The sequence below is a fragment of the Lathamus discolor genome, chromosome 3, assembly GCF_037157495.1.
Source record: "Lathamus discolor isolate bLatDis1 chromosome 3, bLatDis1.hap1, whole genome shotgun sequence".
In the NCBI taxonomy this organism is placed as follows: domain Eukaryota; kingdom Metazoa; phylum Chordata; class Aves; order Psittaciformes; family Psittacidae; genus Lathamus; species Lathamus discolor.
Window position 1 is genome coordinate 29,798,094 of NC_088886.1, and position 21,854 is coordinate 29,819,947.

At 65.0% G+C, this 21,854-nt stretch overlaps 3 protein-coding genes across 14 annotated transcripts; 1 reads left to right on the top strand and 2 right to left on the bottom strand.

Annotated features, from left to right (window-relative positions):
• Window positions 1–1,664: 1,664 nt before the first annotated feature.
• Window positions 1,665–16,287, bottom strand: CHRD (chordin). Of its 10 annotated transcripts, none has more exons than XM_065674445.1 (24): window positions 16,165–16,287; window positions 9,425–9,692; window positions 8,968–9,071; window positions 8,359–8,485; window positions 7,807–7,953; window positions 7,591–7,711; window positions 6,618–6,714; window positions 6,376–6,535; window positions 6,155–6,301; window positions 5,554–5,636; window positions 5,316–5,463; window positions 5,112–5,218; window positions 4,911–5,027; window positions 4,668–4,824; window positions 4,328–4,569; window positions 4,125–4,238; window positions 3,643–3,855; window positions 3,462–3,555; window positions 3,263–3,319; window positions 3,047–3,150; window positions 2,788–2,890; window positions 2,530–2,684; window positions 2,299–2,392; window positions 1,665–2,150 (listed from the first exon to the last, which is right to left on the bottom strand). In XM_065674445.1, the coding sequence occupies exons 2-24, from the start codon at window positions 9,546–9,548 to the stop codon at window positions 2,083–2,085; spliced, it is 2,883 nt and encodes a 960-aa protein (XP_065530517.1). In that variant the 5' UTR covers window positions 9,549–9,692; window positions 16,165–16,287; the 3' UTR covers window positions 1,665–2,082. The 10 variants fall into 10 exon arrangements, with proteins under 10 accessions (XP_065530517.1, XP_065530516.1, XP_065530520.1 ...); XM_065674444.1 differs by lacking the exon at window positions 16,165–16,287 and adding an exon at window positions 11,666–11,944; XM_065674448.1 differs by lacking the exon at window positions 16,165–16,287 and adding an exon at window positions 11,666–11,943 and having other exon boundaries at window positions 6,161–6,301; window positions 6,376–6,517; window positions 7,807–7,944.
• THPO (thrombopoietin) lies at window positions 15,333–19,022 on the top strand. Of its 2 annotated transcripts, none has more exons than XM_065674450.1 (6): window positions 15,333–15,640; window positions 16,581–17,030; window positions 17,856–17,983; window positions 18,069–18,155; window positions 18,354–18,518; window positions 18,622–19,022. In XM_065674450.1, the coding sequence occupies exons 1-6, from the start codon at window positions 15,538–15,540 to the stop codon at window positions 18,802–18,804; spliced, it is 1,116 nt and encodes a 371-aa protein (XP_065530522.1). In that variant the 5' UTR covers window positions 15,333–15,537; the 3' UTR covers window positions 18,805–19,022. The 2 variants fall into 2 exon arrangements, with proteins under 2 accessions (XP_065530522.1, XP_065530523.1); XM_065674451.1 differs by lacking the exon at window positions 15,333–15,640 and adding an exon at window positions 16,207–16,365.
• A 338-nt stretch (window positions 19,023–19,360) lies between these two features.
• POLR2H (RNA polymerase II, I and III subunit H) lies at window positions 19,361–21,503 on the bottom strand. 2 transcript variants are annotated; one of them, XM_065672629.1, is made up of 5 exons: window positions 21,343–21,498; window positions 20,957–21,040; window positions 20,158–20,251; window positions 19,965–20,048; window positions 19,361–19,837 (listed from the first exon to the last, which is right to left on the bottom strand). In XM_065672629.1, exons 1-5 carry the CDS (start codon window positions 21,413–21,415, stop codon window positions 19,720–19,722), a joined length of 453 nt encoding a protein of 150 aa, XP_065528701.1. In that variant the 5' UTR covers window positions 21,416–21,498; the 3' UTR covers window positions 19,361–19,719. The 2 variants fall into 2 exon arrangements, with proteins under 2 accessions (XP_065528701.1, XP_065528702.1); XM_065672630.1 differs by lacking the exons at window positions 19,965–20,048; window positions 20,158–20,251 and having other exon boundaries at window positions 21,343–21,503.
• Between the last annotated feature and the right edge of the window lie 351 nt (window positions 21,504–21,854).

Genomic DNA, 21,854 nt, shown 5'->3' on the forward strand with positions numbered 1-21,854 from the left:
AGGGGGCCCGTGGATGCCCATTCGTGACGGGGCACTTTGACACACCGGAGTTATCCCCAAAGCTGGCAGAGAGCTCGTCCTTACCGTGGTGCTGCTCAGTGCTCCGTGACTGCCAGCCCCATGAAAGGCAGATGGGCTCCACTCTTCGCTGCTGAAACCGCTGGGCAGCAACAGCTCAGCCCGCTCTGGAGGGGCACACGGGCAGAGTTTGACGCCGTCAGCCCTTGGGAAAGGTGCTCCAGCATGGCCGGCTGGTTGCCGGGACCCTCTGTCTCCCTGCGCCGCGGGCTCACGGGCAGCTGGCAGAGCCGAGCTCACCCTCTGCCATGCCCTGGGGCACGGCACCTTCGTGGCAAGAACTGAATGCAGGGAAAGACGGAGCTGTGGCACTGCTGGACTGGTGCTGTAGGACCAGGAACAGACTAGTCCTTGGCGGCCGGGTGCCACCCTCCGGTTTGACGTTGGCACCCCCAAGAGTGGGTGATGATAGCCAGGCTGGGGGTTGGGTTATGTCCTGCGCCAGCCTCGGAGGGTTCATTGCCGGACATGAACCAGTTTGCGGCAGGGAGGTGATAAAATGGGCTGCCCACTCATTGTGTCCTTGGGTACAGAGCTCCCTCCTTGCCTGTCAGCTCAGGGCTGAGCCAGGATACTCATCTAGAGGGGCAGCCCTGTGCCAGGACACATGCTTTGTCTGCTGCTGACAGTATGTTCCGATGTGGGCCACCAGCATGCTGCAAGGCCACCGTGGGTGCTGTGACCCTGCTGGCACAGGCACCCATGTAGCTGTGGGCATTCCCAGGGCAGGACACCCGGATCAGCACCCAGGACTCTGTCCCAGTCTAGTGTGCCCCAGTGTCACCCTTCTGTTACCATACCATTAGCCCAGTGTTGCCTCTGGCACAGACTCCGTACAATCTAACACTGTCCCACCATGGTGTTGGTATTATGCCAGCATGACTCAATACTGTCCCAGCAGAGACCAGTGTTACTTCCCCTACAGCTCTGGCACTGTTCCAATATAGCCCAGTATAGCTCTGGTGCTGTCCCAGTTTCCAAGTCTGTCCAAGTTTTCCTGCACTGCACAGCGATGTTCCCAAAGGTGCCCCAGTGCCCTGCACTGCGGACCGAAGCGCAGGTGGCAGCACTGCAACTTCCACGGGCCCCATGAGCCACGTGAGGTCTTAGTCCAGTGTGGCTGTACTGGGGTGGCTGGGGAACGCTGCCCCAGCATGTGTGCTGGCACAGGTATGGGTGGCTGCGCGGCACACCCAGCCCTGGGCACTCAGTTTGCTGTGAGCAGGCACCCCTGTGGGCGGCAGCTGACTCAGGGCCGCAGGCTGGGCTCTCCGTGCCAGCACGGAGGTGCAGGGTGCAGAGCCCAGCTGTCCCTGTGCCAGCACACACCGGCACCCGGCCCTGCAGCCACAGCCCCCACCGTGGGCACTGGATCCTGCTCTGATCCTCTCCAGTGCCACCTTACAAGCACCACCCCTGGTGGCTCCAGTCTGGCACTGGCTCCCAGACCCATGTTCCCCAGTTTCCCCTCCCAAAATATGCACCCCCAAACTCAGCAAGGCCTGCAACTCCCACTGGAGCCCAGCGTGGGATGCAGAGACACAGCCCCGCAGCTGCTGTTAGAGAGAGAGGCAGGGAGCCAGGTGGGCAGTATCTCTTGTTTTAATAAATACATCAGGACCCCCGTCCATGGGCACCATAAATTACGTGATGAGCCCGGCCAAGCCGGGGTGGGGGGCACAGGGAGACGGGGGCTGGAGGGATTTTACACTATGTACAAGGCGGGCACCATGCCCACTGTGCCCACTGGCCGAGAGGGCTCGAAACGGGAGGGCAGTGGGTGCCTCCACCAGCCCAGCCACTGCCCAGGGGCATTGGTAGGCAGGACAGCCCTGGCACCGTGGCCGCGTCAGGAAGGGGTGCCCAGGCTGGGTGCCTGGCTATGTCCACCCTGCCCTGCTCCTCTGTGCCCCCTGCCCTGCTTGGGGGCGGTGGGCAGCCAGGACTCCCCCCAGCCGCCCAGCCTCGCTGCATGCTCGCCCCACTCTGGGCAGCAGTCACTGCTCAGCGGCTCCGTGCCTCTGCCCTGGCCTCATGAACTTTCTCCTGTGCATCCACGGGGGCATCCGGGGCTGCAGGGGAGGGGAAAGTGGGGCTGAGCCATGGGCATGGCAGGTGCCAGGAGGGCATTTGGGCTGGTCACAGCCCTGGCTCAGCACCAAGGGAGCTGGGAAGGTGCAGAGGCCACAATAGGGTGTCTGGGGGAGCAGTGGCACTCACCACGGCACTTGGCGCAGCAGGGGTTGTCCCTCCTGGCAGGGCTGGTGCAGGCAGCTGGGGGGCACTCCTGGCGCTGGCAGTGTGTCTCCCCCGACTGTGGGGCAGAAAGAGGGTCTGAGCATGGGGGTTTGGTGGCTGGCGGCTCCTCAGGACGTAGCTACCCTGGGCTGGTCTCCCATCCCCGAGGTACCGTGGACTGGCACACGGGCTCCTTCCCCTGCTGCCACTCACCACACACCAGCACAGGATACACTTCATTTCTCCAAAGGGGGGCACGGAGGGATGCCAGCTCTCATTGTTGAGGTACCAGCGGCGCCCAAAGCGGCATGCCCGTGGCCCATCCGCCTGCATGGTGTCGGCCAGCTCAGGGACACTCTTCTCTGGGGCTGCAGGGAAGGGCACTGGGAAGCTGCCGGGCCTCATGGCACCACCAGTGGTGGCATGTAGGGGCTGTGCTGGGAGACCATAGAGCAGGGGTGGTGCAGGTACCTGGGCACTGCTTGCAGCAGTCAGAGGGGCTGGCGCGCACAGGGTTGGCACAAGTGAGCCGTGGGCACTGCACCTTCTCGCAGTGTACTTCACCCGTGGTGCCCTGCAGGGAGTACACTGGGCAGTCAACACAAGACCCTCTCCCTGGTTTGAGACCCTGCTACAGTGACCGGTAGCTGTGGGCACCCATGGGTCCTGGAGCAGCTCTGCCACCAGAAGCAGGTTGTGGGGCAAGGGGGGAGCTGGGACTAGCACTCACCTTGCAGGTGCAGATGGCACATTTGATGAGGCCGAAGGGGGGCACAACAGGGTGCCAGCGGGTGCCAGAGCCTCGCCATGTCTTGTCCCCATCGAAGTAGCAGCCTGGGAGAGGAAGAGAAGAAATAGGAAGGAGGGGTGGGCTCAGCCTTCGTGAAGATGCCAGGGAGGCCAGAGGGGCAGAGCTGACCCTCAGCCCATGCCTGCTTGAACTCACCCTCACTACTGTCCCGTGCCCGCTCCAGCTTCAGCTCCTCCTGCCCAGTCTTCTTCTCTGCAAGGAAAGATTGAGGAAGGCCATGAGGTGTACACAGTGCCAGCAGCAGAGGCTCAGAGAGGGACCCCCCACCTTGCTCCCATAGGGAAGCCCCTGCTCCCGCAGCCCCCTGGCCTGGGACCCCCTGTGCCCCAGGTACCTTCGCAGATGGGGCAGCACAGCTCCTCGGGGTGCACCTGGCGGGTACAGTTGAGGGGCTGGCACAGGATGGGGTCGCAAATCACCGTGCGCTTCTGGGGGCAGCAGGTCAGTGCTTGTCACAGGGGGCACTACTGACAGTGCTGCCCCCCACTCCCCCGGCATGCACCCCTAGTCTGTACCTGGCAGCTGCAGATGGAGCACTTCTTGTCATAGTCAGGTGCCCAGCGAGTGCCGTGTGCCCGGTGCTGCCCCTCAAAGAAGCAGGAGTTGGGGTCCTTCTTCAGCTGCTCCAGATCCCTGGTCTTGGTGCCCTCAGGGAGCTCGGCCTCCCCCAGGGCTTCCCCCGGGGCCAGGCGCGTCCCTCCTGCATGGCACTGGTTGGGGATGTGCACCTGGAGAGAGGCAACAGGGTTGGCACTGCCTGGGGATCCTCTCCCCATACCAATGCCCAGATGCCCTCCATGGGTAGTGCTGGTGGACGAAGCACCCATGACCACAGGACACATCACACTGGGCTGCTGGGACCATTCCACAGCATGGCCTCCTTCCTGTGCCCTTCCCACCCCGCTCCAGGCGGTACCATCTATCTGAGGACCCCAGGCAGCGGTGGGAGTGGGAACAGATGTGTGTGATGTGGACCTGTGCAGATGATAGGACCTACCCGTCCTCGCATTTCTCCATTAGGGTGGGCTTTGGTGCTGACTTGCAGGAAGGCAGTGCCCTGCGCCAGGTGCTGCAGCAGGTCAGCATCCAGGTCCTTCACCACCCCCTGAGCCTGCCAGGGTGAGAAAGGCACCAGAGGGAAGCACATGAGGGCTGGCTTGACCCCTGCCATGGAGCTTCCCAACCAGGTACCCGCCTCACCTCGGTGCTGTAGAAACCCTTGAGCAGGCGCTTGTGCTGGTGGGGCCGGGTGCCCATCTCGCCCAGCTCAGCCACGCCATGGAGATGGGCGCTGATGGTGCCATCGGCCGGGCGGCCCAGCCCCGCCACCGAGATCTCGTAGTGCAGGTGGCAGTGCTCATCCAGCGAGAGCCAGGCGTGCCCCCCCGCACCGCTGCCCACCGGGGGGGACACCAGCTGCCCCGCCAGCACCACGGGCATCTCTGTGTACAGACAGGAGCCATGGGAGGCAGCGGGGGGGGGGGGGGGGGGCTGTGCTGCCCCACTGCCCCCCATTACCACCCTCAGTGCTCCCCAGTACCTGTGTAGCGGGCAAGCAGCCCGCTGTAGGGCAAGGAGATGACTTGGCCCCGCAGCTCACCCTCCGCCCAGTCCTTGGTGGCCACGTTGAGGAAGAGCTCATTCTGCAGCAGCATGTGGGCATCGCGGGCACTGGGGTTCTGCCAGGTGCCCCAGGCCTGGTACCACAGGAGACCACACAGGTTGGGATGGGGACTCATCCAAAGTTCCCGTGTTAACCCCCCCAGTGCCACTCAGTGCTCACCAGCCCGTCCTTGTAGCTGGGTGTCATGTCAAACAGGATGTTCCTCTTGCTCTTCCGCCGGGGTTTGGTCTCCAGCGTGATGCCCACCACCTCACTGGCAGTGCCCACCACCTGCACCTGTGGGCAGGGTGCTGAGGAGCAGTGCCAGAGGGAGAGATGCCCCCTGGGATCCCCTGCAGGGACGCAGGTGCCCCAACTTACCTGGTACTCCAGGGTGCCATTCTCGTGCAGTGCCAGCTTGGCCGAACCTGCAGCCCCTGTCTTGGTTGGCAGCAAGGCATCTGCTCCACACAGCACGCTTTGTATGGCTTCAACCCAGGGAGAGAGGCACAGGGCAGGGGAGAAGGTTGGCATGGGGGTCACAGGCACCCCTCCTGTGCCCTAGGGTGCCTGCCCCATGCTCACTGTCACAGCTGCGGCGGGTGGTGATGGTGCCTGCCAGCTGGCGTGCGTGCCGGCCCTCTGTCTCAGCCACGATGCGGAGCTGCCCCTGCACCAACCACTGCAGCTCACGGGCAGAGAGCTCGCTCAGCACCTCCGCAAAGTCAGGGTCCTGTCAGGGGCAGTCACAGTATCATGGCTCAGCCCGGGCACGGAGGGCACTGTGGCTGCCGGGGCAACATGGGGGAAAGGAGGGCTTTACCTCCACGGTAATGTTGGCATGGACCTCCCGCAGTGTCTGGCCCTGGTGCAAGATGCGCACCCGCAGCGGAACCGAGGGGGATTCTGGCCATGGCAGATGGAGTTAGACCCACTGGACGGGGCCTGTGACCACTGTACCTCTGCCCCCCAAACCTACCCTCTGTGTCCACCGCCACCACCAAACCCCAGCACCCAATCCCCACTGTCCTGCATGCTCAAACACCGCGCACACAGTGACTCCCACCATTCCCCTCTGCACTCTTCAGATCCTTGCACAACCCACATCCTAAACCCATCCTTCTGCATACTGATCTCCCCATCCCATATGCCTTCCAGCATCCCCTGGGCCCATGGCCCCCCATAGGTACACACCACACACACCCCAACCAGTGCAGACCCTAAGTCATGCAACAACTTCTATGAACACCTCACCCCCACCTCTACCATTCACAGCCCCTATACCCACCCTGAGCCCTACCCCCAGCCCATGCACCCACCCTGACTCCCGCACCCCAAGCTACATCCATGCCATGGGCTTCCCAGCCTTACTCAGCCCCCCCTACTCCAGGCAGTGCCAGGACCCGCAAGGTGCTTGTGCCCACCCTCACCCCCGGCACCAGGCTCCAGCAGCCCCCGGGCCATGAGGATGAAGTGCAGGTTGTTCTCTGCGTCACTCAGCGTCAGCATGGCCATGCCCCCAGCACCCAGGTGTGTGGGGTCCGATGAGGTCAGGATGGCACTGAACGTCTCTGTGTGGGGAGAGGCGGTGTGAGAGGCATCATGCTGGTCACTCACCAGCTGGGCAGGCAGGAGCAGGACTGACCAGCAAAGAGCGCCCGGTGCTTGAGGATGTGCCCATGGACCTCTCCAGAGGGCTGTGTACGGGTGACAAGGGACACTCGGAGCTGCTCCCCCCTCAGCAGCTGGACGTTGGCCTTGGACACTGTCCTCCACATCCCGCAGAGCTGCGGGTGACGGCAGGGCTGGGCAGCGGCCGGGGTCACCGCATACCCAGGGAGGGAGAGGAAGGGGTACCGTGCCCTGCGCCCTCCATTCCCCTCTCACCATGCCCTCCTCGGAGGCAGCGGTCTTCTGCACGGGGTGTTCGAACAAGACATTGCCCTCAGGGTCACTGAAACGCACCCGGCTCGGCCGCCCCAGCCTGTGGGCACCCAGGGGGTGAGCAAGGACTTCCTGCCCGGCCCCGTGTCCCCCGGCACCACCCTCGCTCAGCACTGGGCACAGCGGTGCCTCGGGGGGGGCACGCTAAGGGATATGGGGTGGGCAAGAGAAGGGTGAGATCCCCTTGTGGGGTCCCAAGCGCCACGCTCTGCCAGCCCACACCCTGCCTGCCGTCCCGCCGGCTGCCAGCTCGGCACCGGTCCCCTGGGCTCCCCTGCCCCGGAGAGGTGCCAAAGCGGCTCGGCGCAGGAGCGGGGTCCCCACCGGGAACGGCGGCGGAGCAGGACCCGCCAGGAGCCGAGCGCTTGGGCCCAGCTGTAAATTAGGAGCATTTTCGGCTCCGTTTGGCTCCCCCGGTTGGAGCTGGAAATTAGTCACCACTTTACTATGCAAAGGGGCCTGGAAGCAAGGCAGAGCAGAAGAAACTGGAGCGGGAAGGAGGAAGGGAAGGAGAGGAGCGGCTCGGCCGCCGCCGGGCATCCGGGGAGGGCACGGCGAGGACGGGGGATGCCGGCGGCAGAGCCTGCGGGGCGGCACAGCGCCTCTGCCCCGCTGCGCCCGCGTCCTCCGTGGAGCCCTGGAGCCGTTCCCGTTTGATCGCGCTCCAGACCTGGAGGCGAAGGGGTGAGGCCCGGCCGGCGCCGTGGGTGTGCCGGAATCCCGGCTGCTCGCCCAGGCTGGACCCCCAGCACACCGACCCCTCCCCACATCTCTCACCCTGCCGGGGCGAGGCTGTGGCACCGCAGGGGGAGGTCGGAAGGGAAACTGAGGCACAAGCACTGCTGCATCCCCCCCTTTTCCGGGCGATGGGTGCCCGCTGCGATGGCCTGGGCAGAGAACAGGGAGCAGGACTCACCGCTCGTAGCTGATGGAGAAGAGCAGGTAGGAGCGCAGCAGGGTGAAGCGAGCCTTGGCCACCGCACTGGACGTCGGGTGCCACAGCTCTGAGCCACCGCTCGTCAGCAAGGCCACGAACTCTGGGGAGAAGATGTTGAGGACGGTGGGGAGCACGGGGGGGGGGGGTGTGTGTGTGTGCCAACACCGCTGCTGTCTGCCTGGGTGGGCAACTCACCTGTGCGGGCATCATCACGGGCCAGCCCCTCGGAGCTGAGGTAGGAGCGGTCATTGTAGGGCTTCTCCAGGTCATCCTCCTTGTCCTGGAAGTACTCGAAGGTGTCGAGGGCAAGTGCAGAACTCTTCTCTGGGGGTCCTGGCAAAGCTGGCATGAGATGGGCACAGGAGGGAGACCACTGCACCACGCTGCTTGTGCCCAAGAGCTCCGAGGCGGGGGAGGCAGTAATAAATACCCCCTCCAAAGACAGACTGAGATGTGCCCTGTGAATCACCGTGGGGCTCTGAGCTGGCATGTGGGGGCATACTGGGCACCGGCAGATGGACAGGCAGGGTGCTGAGCCCTAAGCACCCTCCTGGCACCTCTCCCAGGGTGGTGTGGGGACAGCTGTTCCCACCAGGATTTCCACATGACCACCACCTCGCAAGCATCCCGCAGGGCAATGACAACCTCCACAACAAAGCAAGCAGCCCTTTTTGGAGGTGTTCGTGCAGTGCCCCCTTCCCCAGCCCACGGAGGACCCTCCTGCAGGGAGGCTGCCGCCGGCCTCACCTTTGGGGCAGGTGTGGCAGCAGTGCCCGGGCAGCAGCGTGGCCCGTGGGCAGGCTGGCACCGGGCAGTCCTGCTTCATGTTCTTGCAGTTCACTTTTCCTGCTGGCTTCCCTCGGCGGTTCCTCTGCTGCGGGAAGAGCCCGGGAGAGCCGTGTCGATGTCTGCCCCCCCGGCCAGCGTGGATCCCCCGGCCCAGCCCATCTGGAGCCCCCGCGGGCAGCGCGGACACCTTGCGCAGCCCCCAGCTGCTTGAACGGCAGCCAAGCCCGGGCCCCCTCCCCACGGCCCCCAGCCCCTTGCCCAGCTGTGCGCGGCCCCGCCAGCCCCGGCCCCGGGGGGCTGCTCGGAGGGAAGGAGGGGGCCGGGGGCCATCCCCGAGGAGGTGGAGGAGGAATGAAGCCTGATCCTTTAAACCCCCTTCTCCCCGCTGCTGCCGCGGGGGAGGACATCCAGGTGTCCGGCTGGCTGGAGGGATCCCCGCTTCCCTTCTCCGTGAGGAGGGGCTGTATTGGATGAACGGGTCGAAAACTCCCCCTCTTCCAGTTCCCTCCCAGCAGGGCCGGGTCCTGGAGGGATCTCCCTTTGGAAGGGGGGTACAAGGGCACTCACCGGCTCGCAGTGGCAGATAACGCAGCGCATGACCCCGAAGGGCTCCCCCAGGTCCGGGTGCCACGTCTCCTCCAGGGCATAGAAGTGACCCCCGAAGGCGCAGCCTGCGGAGACCCCACCGCCGCCACCACCACCGTCGCCCCGGTCACCTCTGGGGCGCGGACACCCCCCTGCCGCAGCCCCTGACAGCGGCCGGCACCGCCCCGCCTCCCGCTGGGCACGGAGACCGCTCCCGATCCCGCTCCCGGTGCCGGTCCCGACCACCCGGGGGACCCGGAGCGGGATGCGCGATGCAAGAAAAGGGGAGGAAAGGGAGGTGCAGGCATGCGGTGCAAGGACGGGGGTGCGGGTGGCGGGGAGGGGGCGGACGAAGCGGGACATACGAAGGGGGGGCGCGGCAGCGGCTTGATAGAGGACGGGGGGTGGCCGGAGCGGAGGAGGGAAGGGGGTCTCCTACCTGCCGCCCCTCCGGGGGGCAGCGGGTCCGTGTCGGGCCGGATGGGCAGGGCGAGCTTGGGGCGGGCGGCGCGGCCGGGCAGCAGCAGGAGCACGGCGAGCAGCAGGAGCAGCGCAGCGCGCATCGTGCCGGCCGGCCGGGGCGGGCAGGCGGCCGGGGGCGGGGAGGGGGGGCCGGGAGCTGCCGGGTGCTGCCGCCGCCTCTGCCCGGCCGCCGGCTCCGGCTCCGCTTTATAGGCGGCGGCATGGGCAAGCGGGAGCTGCGAGCCCTGTGCAAACAAAGGCCCCGCTAATGAGGCGCAGGCAGCGACCGGTCGGGGGGGGACGCGCCCCCGCCGCGCTCTGACACCCCCCCCCCCCCGCCCCGGGCACCGAACCCGCCGGGCACGGGCCATTCCGCGGCACCCCGGGGGGCGCAGCTGCCCCGCCGGCCACGGGGTAACCTCCATCGGGGTGTCCTGGGGACCCCCCCCCATCCACTGCCCCCCTCCCCCGGGCTTGGGGTACCGCCGGGTGCAGAGCATCCCCGCTCACATGCCAGCCCCAGGGCATGTGAGGGATGCCTTCATCCACATCCTCTGAGGGATGCTTTCATTCACATACCCTCCTGCAGGGCACGGGGCACACCCAGGAGCTGGGCATCTTGAGGACACCCAGCCGTGCAATCCACATAACACCCCGGGACACAGGACACTGTGGAGACACCGCTATCCACATTCCTTCCACAGAGCTCAGGGTGTTCCTGGGCACTGGACTTCCCGGGCATGCCCCCATGCATAAGAACCACTAGGGAGTCCCTCATCCACATAAGCCTCCTCTCCTTGGGAATAAGGCATCTGAGGGGCAACCTCATTCAAATGCTCCCCTCCTCAATCCATATACTCTTCCCTAGCATGGGGCATGTTCTGGGCACAGGGCATCCTGGGGCCTTCCCATCCGTATAGTACTCCCAGGGCTTGTAGGGCCCCCCAGGAATGGGACAGCCTGGGGACTCCTCCGTCCATTCGGCCCATTCTTAGGCCACTTGGCACTCCAGGACACGGGGTGCTGCAGGGCACTGTCCAGCCACACTGTTCCCTGTGGCACACGGACCCCCTGCAGATCTCTCCCATGCAGCCAGCCTTTCCTCAGGACATAAAGACCCTCCATCCTCAGCAGCTCTGAGCATGGGCCCCTGAAGCATGCTGCACCCCTCCAACCCACACTGCATTCTGCAAAGTCACATGCACCCCACAACTTGTGCCCTCGAAACCCCTAAATGCCTCTGGCTGATGTCCACCTTGGGCAGAGGAAGGCTTCAGGACAGGACACCGTGCTGCTGCCCACCAGTGACAGTGGCTGCGGTGGGATAGAAGCCTGGGTGCCTGGGTTACCTTGCCTGGGGAGGGGAGGGGGCGGCTGTGGAAGAGGCTGAGAGAGCAGCACCCAGCACCAGTCCTGCTCATCACCCACATGTGCCCGAGCTGGCGAAGATGGTGGGCAGCGAGTGCACACCATGGAAAAGCCTGGGGAGAGCATCATCCATCTGAGGAAACTGAGGCACACGCTGTGGGGAGGGGTCGTTGTGTGCCACCCGTGTCCCTGCCTTGAGACCTCCACCGAAGGTAGCAGGGACGGGTGGCGGGTGTGTGGCGGGCAGGCGCCCCCGGAGGGGAAGGCGCATGGGGAAGGGAGGAGGGGGAAACGCAGAGCTGCCAAAATCAACTCCGGGCGGTACAAACACCCGGCCAGCTGCGCAGTGTAGCTAGGGAAACACGGCACAGCTGGAGCACAACGGGCCCCTGCCTCCCTAGAAGGCTCCTCCTGGGCCTCCCCACGGCCCAGAGAGCAGCTGGGGGGGTTACAGCCCACTGCCTGTGCCCCCGATGCCAGCCCGCATAGAGCTGCCTATCCCCAGCTTGGCTGCAGCCGCCCCATCCCGTTCCCTGACCCTATTTGGCACGTATCCCTGAGCAGTGGGCACCTCTCCAGCAAGGGCAGCGGGGCTCTGGGGCCTTGGCCATGCTGGGGATCTGCCCACGGCAGGAGCTGGTGCTGGCAGGAGGCAGTGAGGAGCAGACGGTCTTCCCCCAGTGGGATGGCCCACGGCATCGCCAGGGCTGGGCCGCTGCCAGGGCCTCAGGCATCCCTTGGGCACGGCAATGCCCACTTCCAAGAACTTTCTGCACACGGGGACCATGCCTGATCGCATGGTACCCCCTGGCCCCGTGCCCTCCCTGCTGTCTCCCACAGCGCCACTGACCTGTCCCCGCTCCTCTCTCCCCGCGTTCCCGCTGGCCTGCGATCCGGCAGCACGATGGGCAGGGGAAGGCTGGGGTCTCCGAGGCCGTGCCAGTGTCACAGCACGGTGTCCACTGCGGCACGGCAGCGGCCCTGGGGAACGGCGGGACGCGAGCAGGGCCGAGCAGGGAGGAGGCGGGCGATGGCTCCCGGACGCTCCGCCGGTGCCAGGAATCTGTTGCTGGCTCCGCGAGCCCAGAGCTCGTCACAGTCTCCTGGCTCGGCTGCGGAACGCAGGGAAGCAGGGAAGCGGCAGGGGAAGCTCCCTCCCCTTTCCCAGGGAAAGGAAGGAGAGACAGGGAACCCGCCTGTCTGCAGTCCTCGGCATGGGGGAAACTGAGGCACAGGGTGGCAGCGCGAGGGAAAGGGGGGCTGGGAGGGTGGCCTGGCACTGCCAGGCTGGGACAGGGGCCGTATGCTGGCACAGGGCCTGGCGGTGCAGGAGGGCAGCCCTGCTCGGGGACAGGGCACTGCCACTGCAACAGGGGTGAAATGGATAAAGGGGTGTCCCAGCCGTGCCTGGGTGTCCCTTATCCACAGCCCCGGCTGCCCCTGGAAATGCCATGGGGTGCCTCCATGTGAGGGCAGGGGGTGGCTTGCCAGAGCCTCGGGGGTCTCTGGGCTGGTGGGGAGGAGGATGGCGCCGGCACTTGGGAAAGGGTCCCGGTCCCAGCAGCTGCTTCCCAGCACCCGCACATGTGTGCCGGCAGCGCCCTGCACAAAGGCGGCTCTGAGGCACTCCAGAGCCAGGCCTGGCGCCGGCACATCCCCAACGGGGCTGCCGGCTGTGGGCAGCTGGAACCACATGGGGATGGAGCTGGCTGGCCGTGGGCAGCCCCGGCCACCCTGCCAGGCACCCGCACCCTTCAGCACCTCCACCAGAGCACGCACCCTGCTTGTCCCTGGGTGGGGAGACGGTGTCCCCTGTGGGTGCCAGCCTAGCACAGGACGGGTGGGACGCCCTGATGACACCCTCCAGAACAGCCACCAGGGCCACCAGGGCTTTGTGGGCACGTGCCCTGCCCGGCGGCAAGGGTCCTGCGGAAGGTCCTGTGGGCCGCGGTGCCAGGGCCGTGCCTGGCGTGCGGGTGTCACAGAGGCCCTCGCCAGCCTCCTGCCCCACGCAGCTCCCTATTGTCTGGCCTCATTAGCTGCTGCCTGCTTGCGGCTTTGAACATGAGCAGGGCTCCGGCGGCAGGAAGGAGCCTCTGCTCCCCGGGGATGGGGTCGAGGCAAAACCGCACACCCCGGGCCCCTTCCCACCGCCTCCCGGGCACCCAAGCGGCCGTGAGCCAAGAGCCAGGAAGGCGCAAGGGGCGCTCCCGCTTGCCAAAGGAGCACCCCCCCCCCCCCCTTCACCGGCCCAGGGTGCAGAGAGCTGTCAGCCTCCCCAAAGCTTTGAGCCCATCGCGGCTTGCGCCGTGACTAATCCCCCCGGCCTCGCACACACGCGGCGGGGCGGGGAGGGGGGGCTGTCGTAATGGGTGGAAATATCTCATAATTCACGTTGGACACGGGGATTACAGCCGTTCCAGCAATATTTGCACAACTGGTAGGCGGCTCGCAGCGCTGGGCTGCCCCAGACGAAAGACAGGGGGGTCTGGGGATGGAGGGGGTTTTGGGGGTGGCAGGTAGGGGGATGAGGATGCAGTTTGGGGGAGTGATGGAGGACGTGGAAAGTGGCTGTTTTCTGTCTGCGAACACATGGACTTTATTATGGAGGGTGCATTGCTGGCATGGCAGGGATGGTTGGGGCTCTCGTCTTCATCCTGGGCTGCTGCAGCAGGCACAGCTCAGGGAGCAGGATGCAGACCTCAAAGCAGCCTTCTCTGCCATGCCAAGCAGATCCTGGCTTTGTCCTGGAGTACCGTACCTGCTTCTAGCACCCGTCAACTCCATAGAGCTCCCTGCTTATAGGAGCACCCAAAGGTGCTGGTGTCTCCTTGGCCCCAAATGTCTCCTCCTCCCCTTGCTGTGGGGCAACCCCAGCAGGGGGAAGGTGGGGGGCATGCAGGGCATGGAGGGCTGTGTTTGGCATGGGGATTAGCAAGCTCCCAGAGCGATGGTGGTCTCCCCCCTCCCCACCGGACATGCAGGCAAATATTTGTGCCCAGACTTCGCAGGACAGCGAGAAGGAATTTCATTCTTGCGCCCACCTGCGGCTCAGCCGCCTGGCATTAACCCCTTCACCACCCCGTGGGATGGAGGGAGAGGGCTGAGGTGCCCTCCCGGCACCCCCTGTGCCACTCACTGGGGTGGGGAGCTCGGCTGAGGAGCAGGATAGGAGGGGAGGACACAATGGGGTCACTCCGAATGCCAGCAGAGCCACTGGCACAAGGTGAAAGGGAGCGGATGCAGGGCTCGCCCATGGACATCCTCTGGACAGCACCCAGGGCTTTGTGCTGGGTGCCGAGCAGCGTGTAGCCTGCTGGGAATTAGGAAAGATGGGGGAAACCCTGCCAGCCTTCACCCCGTGAGCTGCAGCCCCCCGGCCAAGGTGCCCTTTGCAAGCCCATATGCCCGGCAGCGCCGTGGGACGGGCTGGCAGGGAGCGGAGCGTGGTGCGGAGGGCAGCGGAGCAGGATCCGACCACGGATGTTTATTGGCAATATGCAAATGTGAAACGGCCCGGAGGGGTCAGGAGACACCCAGCCCCCGGGGCTGCCCGCACGCAGGGAGCGGACCGGCGGGGGTAGAGGGTCCCCCACAGCCCTGCTGTGCTCTTTTCCCTGGTCCCGGGGCCAGCTGTGCCCTGAGCAAACGGGGCTGTTTGCTCACGCCGGGATTAGCTGCTTGCTTTGTTCCTTTGACTTTCTCCTCCCTTTATGCCGGACCCTTTCATGGGGCTTCAAAGGGGGCTGGGACCCCCCTCTCTGTCCCTGGAAGCCCAGGTTTGCTTCCCATGCCCCCCCCCCCCCCCCCCCCCCCCGCACTGTCATCCCTGGGGGTGCCCACCGAGCACATCTGGGTGGCCTGCGGGTCAGCAGCTGTGCCACACGTCGCCCCCCCCCCCCCCCTCCCCTTCCGCCTGGCACCTCCGGCTACCGTCAGCACCTCGGCGAAGTGGGTGCAAACAGCCGCCCCCCGCAGTGGGATTCCCGGCACTTTGCACCCTGTAAGGAGAGGTGGGAAACTTGGCACCAGGACCTGGCCAGCTGCGCAGCCCCGCGGCCCTCCCCCCGCAGCTTCCTGCCCCCTGCCAGATACCTGCTCATCTCAGCCAGAGCCGCCGTGCCCCGCCGAGCTCTGACCCTCACTCACCACCCCCACCCCGCTCCCCTCCACAGCACGCAACATCTCTGGGTTTGGGCTGTGGAAACAAAGTGGACCAGCAGCAGGGGCTCCCCCCACATCCCCTTCTGTCTGTCTGCCTGCTGTGGTCAGCAAACACTGGCATTGCCCTTCTCAGCAGAGGAATACCAGGCTGCCCACAGGAACGGGCTCCTGCTGCCCACCAGCTTCTGGCACGGCTGAAAAAGAGCGTTATGAAGTAAAGGGGCTGCTGAAGGCAGCTTGGATGCCTTGGTGCCCACTGGTGTCCAGCAGACTTCCAGTTTCCAGCAGCTGTCTGGTTTCTCGTGATGGGTTCGTTTGCCTAGTGATGAGGACAAGCAGGGAGCGCCGGGCACTGCGGCTCTCCAGCCTGGCATCATCGGGGGCGTTGCGCCCTGGGAGGGATGGGGACCTGCGCACGGCAGGGACTGACACGGGGCCAGCGGCAGGAGCAAGGCCAGGGGCTGAGGGTGCTGTTAGGCGTGTTTGCAGCCTGTCACGTCCGCAGGGACGAGGCACGGCCGAGCAGGGGAAGCCTGGCGGCGTTTGACCCCTGTGCTCATGGCTCCAGCCAGCCGTGCCCCACGCGAGCCGGGCTGCCAGCCTCATCGCTGGAGACACAGCACCCGCTGGACCCCCGTCCAGGCACCCCGCGACCTGCAAGGTGGGCTCTGGGGGCTGAGCAGGGCACGGGGCAGGCGCAGGGGGGCTGAGGTGTTTACTCCGGCTGTTGTCACCCAGCCAGGCGCTGCCGGGAACCGCTGGCCACAGGGACAGGGGTGGGAGCGTGCGAGAGCTGCGGTGTGAGAAGGAAGCGCAAGGCTGCAGGGAGACCAGGAGCTAGAGGACATCGGCTGGAGGGGTCCCCGGCCAAAGGGAAGCGTGTGGAGCGCTGCCTGGCTCCCAGAGTTATCTGAGCGCGCATCCTGACGCGTGCCGCAGGAAGCGTGCGCGCGCACACGTGGGTCTGAGGGTGCACGTGGGGGGTGGTTGTGCGTGTGCTGTTGGGGCACACACGTGCATGTGTACACAGGTACGGGTGTGTGCATCCCCCACCCCAGCAGCCAGGGTGCTCTGGGGCAGGGGCTGGGTTTGCCAGGGAGGATGTGACAGCCACACCAGGGCCTGGTGCTGGGCAGACCCCCAGTGCTTCTCCTCCACAGGGAGGGGGTATCAGTGGGTACTTACCCATCCACATCCAGTTCTTCTGGTGAAACAGCCCCAGGAACCGCGTGCCAGACAAACCCCTGGACGCCATCACCTTCCCTGGCTTGGAGGGGTCCCCACGCACCACAGCCGCACCACAGATCTCCAGGATCCTGGGTGCTGGATGCAGGGAGCAGAGCCCACCCCTGGGCAAGGTTCACTGGGGCTTGGTTCCACCTCTGGGTGAGGATCACTAGGGTTAGGGCTCCCCCCTGCATAAAGTTGACCAGGGATGAGGTCTGCCTCTGGGTGAGGGTTGCTGGGGTTGGACCCCATCTCCAGGTAAGGGTTTTTGGTAGCCTTCGTGCCTGGCTGCCAAAGCCGGGAGCAGGAACCTGCCAGGAGTGATGATCCCAGGGTCACCCAGCTCGGGGTCACCCATGCCGTCCGTTCTGCAGGTACCAGGGCCACCTTCACCGGCTGGCCAGGCACAGCTGAGGTGCCGACCACCGGAGCGCCAGCAGCCAAGCGCTCAGGCCAGGCGCCAGGTGAGCAGCCCCAGGGACGCCCTTCCCGCGCCCCGCGCCAAGGGAGGAAGCGGCCGGAGGCAGGAAGCCGTCCCCCGGGCCCGGGGCCCCCGCTGCAGTTTTGCTTGAAGGTCAGTGGCGACACAACAGGAAATCGCGCTGCCTCGGCTGGGCGGCCAGGCCGGAGCCAGAGCGCCGCGCCGTGCTGTCCCGTCCCGGGGGCAATCCCGGCCCCCGGCCCTCCATTCCCACTGGGCTGCTCGCGGGGAGCCCGCGCCACCACCGCCCTCCATGGAAGGGGGACGGGAGGCAGGGAGCGGTCGCTGGCCCCAGGGTGGAAGATGCAGGGCCGAAGCCCCCAGCTGAGCATGGAGCTGAACAGTGAGTGCGCAGCCAAAAGGGGGGACGGGAGCGAGCAGGAAGGGGCATTGCTTTGGCAGCAGACACCATGGCTCTACGACCCAAGCGTCCGCTGCATGGGTACCTCAAGAGATGAGTCCCACAGGTGGGCAGCAAACCCCCAGTGTGGCTCTGGTTTGGTTGGACCTGGCTCCTACCAGTGCTCAAGGGCAGGCTAGCATCTCTCCATGCCTGCCCTAGGGAACAGACTGTGCAAAGGCCTTCTGGGGACAGGTGTAGTGCCAAGGCAGGTGGATGCACAGAGGGTGTTTGGAGAGGAGATGCCTAGTGCCAGGATGCTGCAGCTGCCTGGCCAGGAGACATCCTTGGCAGCAGCGTGCCAGCAGCGCTGGGGAAGGCGAGCTCTTGGCCAGAGCAGCGGTGAGCAGCCGTACACTGCAGGATGCTGCAGGCAGGGATTCCCCATAGTGCACGTGACACCCAGAGCTGCTCCTGGCATAGATCCGGAGGGCTGGCCCTGGCTGCACAGGGAGCGTGGCTCTGCTCCCCGCTAGCAGCCCAGCCCAGAGCGGAGCTGAAAAACCTGGTGCGGATGTGGCTGTGTGGACCTCGGCACACACCAGCAGCACAGAAATACTGGCTCTTCCTGGCACCTGTGCTGACTGACAGGGGTGCAGCACCTCACGCCCTCCCTCAGCCCCCCTACACCTCTCCCTGCACCCCCACCACTGGGCCAATAAAGCTGCCACCAGGCAGGGGTGAGGGTTGCCCGCGCAGGCACAGCCCCAGGGCTGGACCTGCACAGGGAGGGGGGCATGGTGACCCAGGTAACCCAGTCTCCCCCAGGACTGCTGCTCCTCACATCCTTTCTCCTGCACATGGAAGAGGGCCATGCCAGCTCAACACGGCTGGTCTGTGACAACAGACTCATCCAGAAGTACATTGGGGAGGCCAAGGACATGGAGAAGACAGTGGTGAGGATACAGTCCCCCCCAAACCCAAGACGAGTGATGGGCACAGCTCCTGGTATCTCACCTCAGCATCTCTTGTTCCCCACAGGGCCAGTGCCAGGTGCTGCCTGCACTCAGCTGTCCTGCAGTGCTGCCCTTGGTGGACTTCAGCCTCCAGCAGTGGAAATCCAAATCGGTGAGAGGGGCTGGGAGAATGGTGCTGGCACTGCGGTGCTCATGGGGCTGAAGGAAACTCTAGTTTGGCAGAGGCACCGTAAGTGCCAAACAAGATGTCTGTGGGCACACAGGGGGCAGAGAACCCCCCTCCAGACCTAGGGTGGGCATAGGAATGAGCCAGGCCTGGGGTCAGCCCGCTTGCTGCCTGCTCCCACAGAACGAGACCAAGCGGCGGGAGATCCTGTGTGACATGGCACTGCTGGTGGGCGCTGTGGTGGATGCCCAGGGCCAGGTGACCGAGCCGTGCGGGGCCAGGCAGCTGAGCCAGCTTTACCAACACGCCAACTCCTTCCTCCTGCTCCTGCAGACCTTCAGCTGGGAGGTGAGGCCTCCCACCTTGAGCCAGAATACCCTGGGGCAGTGCTGGCTGCACTGCACTGGGTATGGCGGCATTTGTCACCTCTTGTCACACTCTCAACCCTCAGGCAGGACCCTGGGAGCCAGGCTGCTCCCCACGCTCCACGGAGCAGACTGACATCACTGGCATCTTCCTCACTTACCGGCAGCTGGTGCAGGGCAAGCTGCGCTTCTTCTTCCATGACCTGGCAAAGGACTTGTGCAAGCAAGGCCAGGCAGGTGGCACAGACCCTCGGTGCAGGTCCCGATGAGGCTCAGCACGGGGCTCGCAGCCAGATGCCTAGCTGTGCTCTGGGTACCCAGGAAGGTGCCCACAGGGAAAGGGTTGGCTGCTGTCTAAGCCTGCAGTGCCCACGCAGCCCATGGACACAGACAGCAGCAACACCCACGCACTGGGCACACGCTCAGCTCCCACCCAGGCAGGCACCTCTACTGTGAATGCTTTACAATTAAAGAGCTATTTTTATAACGGGCTGTTTGTGTCTTTTCCTGCTGCCGCTGTGGCCCTGGCAGGGGCCCACACACCCCCGGGGGCATCACCCAGTAAGCGGCAGCCGCTCCGGGTCTCCCCGCTGCACCCAGCTCCCTCCCGCAGCAGCCGACAGCGCTGCAGGGTGGGCAGGCTCCGGCCGGCACCTCACCACATGCATCTGCCTGCTGGTCTCTAGCCCCAAGGTGCAGCACCAGGACAGCCCGGGGCAAGTTTGTACTGCCCATCCTTTGGGAAAGTGGTACAGGCTCTCTCTGCCCCCCAGCACAGGCACATCCACTCCCCAAGAGCCCCATCTCAGCCAGCACAGACAGATCTAGAAAACACATCCTAGTTTAATCAACAAGCCCAGCTTGCCTCAGGATGATTCCTTAGGAAATGGTGCCCAGCCCTGAGGCAGAAAGGTGGCTGTCTCAGTCCAGCTGCCCCTGGCCAGAGCCAGGACTGCAGAACCAGCTGGTCTCCACTCAGCCATGAGGCACCCCTCTCCTTGCAAGAGGGGCCTGCAGATCCCAAGAGTCAGAAGAAGCCAGGATTTGGAGGAGGACTGCTCCCTCATCCCCAGTTCCAGAAGGGCCAGACAACATGGACACTGAGGTGGGATTTGGGATCACAGGGCTCCTGTTTGCTTGCCAGCAGAACATCTCTGGGGCAGCCCACAGAGGCAGGAAATTTCCTAGAAGGCCAGCTTCTTCATCAGCAGGTAAACTCGAGAGTCCACTTCAAACCCGTGCAGGTTGTTTGCATCTCCCTGCAGCCGCATGAGCAGCCCCCCATAGGACACGTAGGCAGAGCTGGGGTAGGAGAAGAGGAGCAGTTAGAGTGAAAAATTCCACAAGAAACCTGGACCAAGATCCCAATGCCTCCCCCACTCCACCCCTGGAGCTCCACATCCCCCTGCTCCCACCGATAAGCACTTACAGGCGTGTGGCTGCCTCTGTGGAGGTCTCATCCCCCTCAATCCTGTACACCTTGCCGTACATCACATACTCGAACTGGTCTGCCCTGGGAAGAGTCAAATTCAGGTATTCCCCCAGCTGAGCCTTCTTGGAGAACAGGAACCTCAGCACCTCACCCCGCTGGCACACCCGTGTTCCCAGCTGGACCCCTATACCTGGACGGTCTGTCATCTGTGGGGTTGTACTCGCCATCGTCCAGCGTGCCATCTTCATACAAGGTGCTGGCAATAACCAGGCGGAATTTGTCCCCTGGGAAGAGAGGGAAGAGGAGCAGTGAGAAGGTGAGGGTGCAGCTGCACCAGATCTCAGTGTGGTGGCAAAGAGATGTCCTGGCAGGTTTAGCACAAACCCGTCTCTGCCTTCAGTTCTCCAACGGGACCAGGGAACAAGGAAAAAGTCATCCTGGATCATGTCTCCCTGCTCCCCATGGACACTGGTCACCACCACAGAGAAAACAGAGCCACCAGGGCACCACTGCTGCTGTTTTCATGGTATGCAATAAGATATTCTTGGGGAGAGTCCCAGAGGACTTGGCTGAACCCTGGGCAGCAAGTGCAAGACCCTGCAACAGCAGCACCAGCTCTTCTGTGCTTCACTGACGATAAGACTCTTTCTCACCTAATATATTCAGTCACAGAAGCTCATTTTTAAGGTCTCCCTCAAAGCTTTGTTGCCACCAGCTGAGGCAGTTTCATAGACAGCATCTCTGGGAACAAGCCCAAACACATTCAGTGAGGCAAACCAGAACCCAGTTCAACACCAGCATGCTGAGAATGCCCAGCACCTCCTGGAGAGAAACACAGGGGCCCAGGGAAGTGTGAGGCAGCTCATTCCTTGCTCACAGCTAATTTGGCCACCCTCCTCCAAGCACCAGCACGCCCCTCTAACCTCACCCACCAAAGGTGACACCGGCTCAGGCGAGGCACCCTCCGGACTAGCAGCCCAATGGCTTACCGAGGTCCACGGGGTAGATCTGGATGTTCACATCCAGGATGAGGTCCATCTTGAAGGACTCGCTCTCACAGTGCAGGCGGGACACTGCGGAGAGCAGCAGTTAGGGGCGAGCACAGAGCAGACCCCCGTGGCTGGGTGGGAGCGGGGCTCTCCCCCCCCCCGCGGCTGGCACCGGCGGAAAGGGGTGCACAGGGGTGGGCTCGGGGCTGGGTACCGGGGCCCGGGAGCAGGCCTCGGGACGCACAGGCAGGGAGAGCCACGGGAGCGGCACGCACCGGCGAGCGGCAACCCCCGGCGGGCCGGTGCCAGGCACCGCGAGGGGCCGCCACCGACGGGCGGGGCGGAGGGGCCCGGCAGGCTGAGGGCGGCGGCGCGGCCCCACTCACCGCGGTCGAACTTCTTCCCCTCGGGGTCGATGTCCTTCACGTCAAAGATGTCCTCGAAGAGGATCCCGGCCATGGCGGCGGCCCCGCTCCCCGCACGGCGCAAACCACCCCCACACACCCACCGCACAGGCGCCCTTCCGCCCTGGGGAGGAAGTAGCCTCGGGACACACGTGACGATCGCCGCGCTTGCGCACTGCCGCCGCCCGGCGGCGGCTCTCCGCGGTGCCGGTGCCGCCGGTTTCCGCTCCGCGGGTTGCACTGCGCGCCCTGCGGCCGCGGGGGGCACTGCAAAGGGGTGCGGTGGGACGGGCAGCGCTGCACCGGAGCCCCGCTGCGGGGAGGGGGCCCTGCAATGGGGAGGGCTGCCAGGGTGCCCTTGCGGCACGTGTCGGCAGGGGGAGCTGCGAGGCCGCGGATGGCACCGCGCACGCCGCCGCGTCGGCCGCGGCTGCTGCCGCAGATGGCCCGGGCCCGGAGGCGCTCCAGCCAGCGGCCGCCGCTTGCGGGGGTCC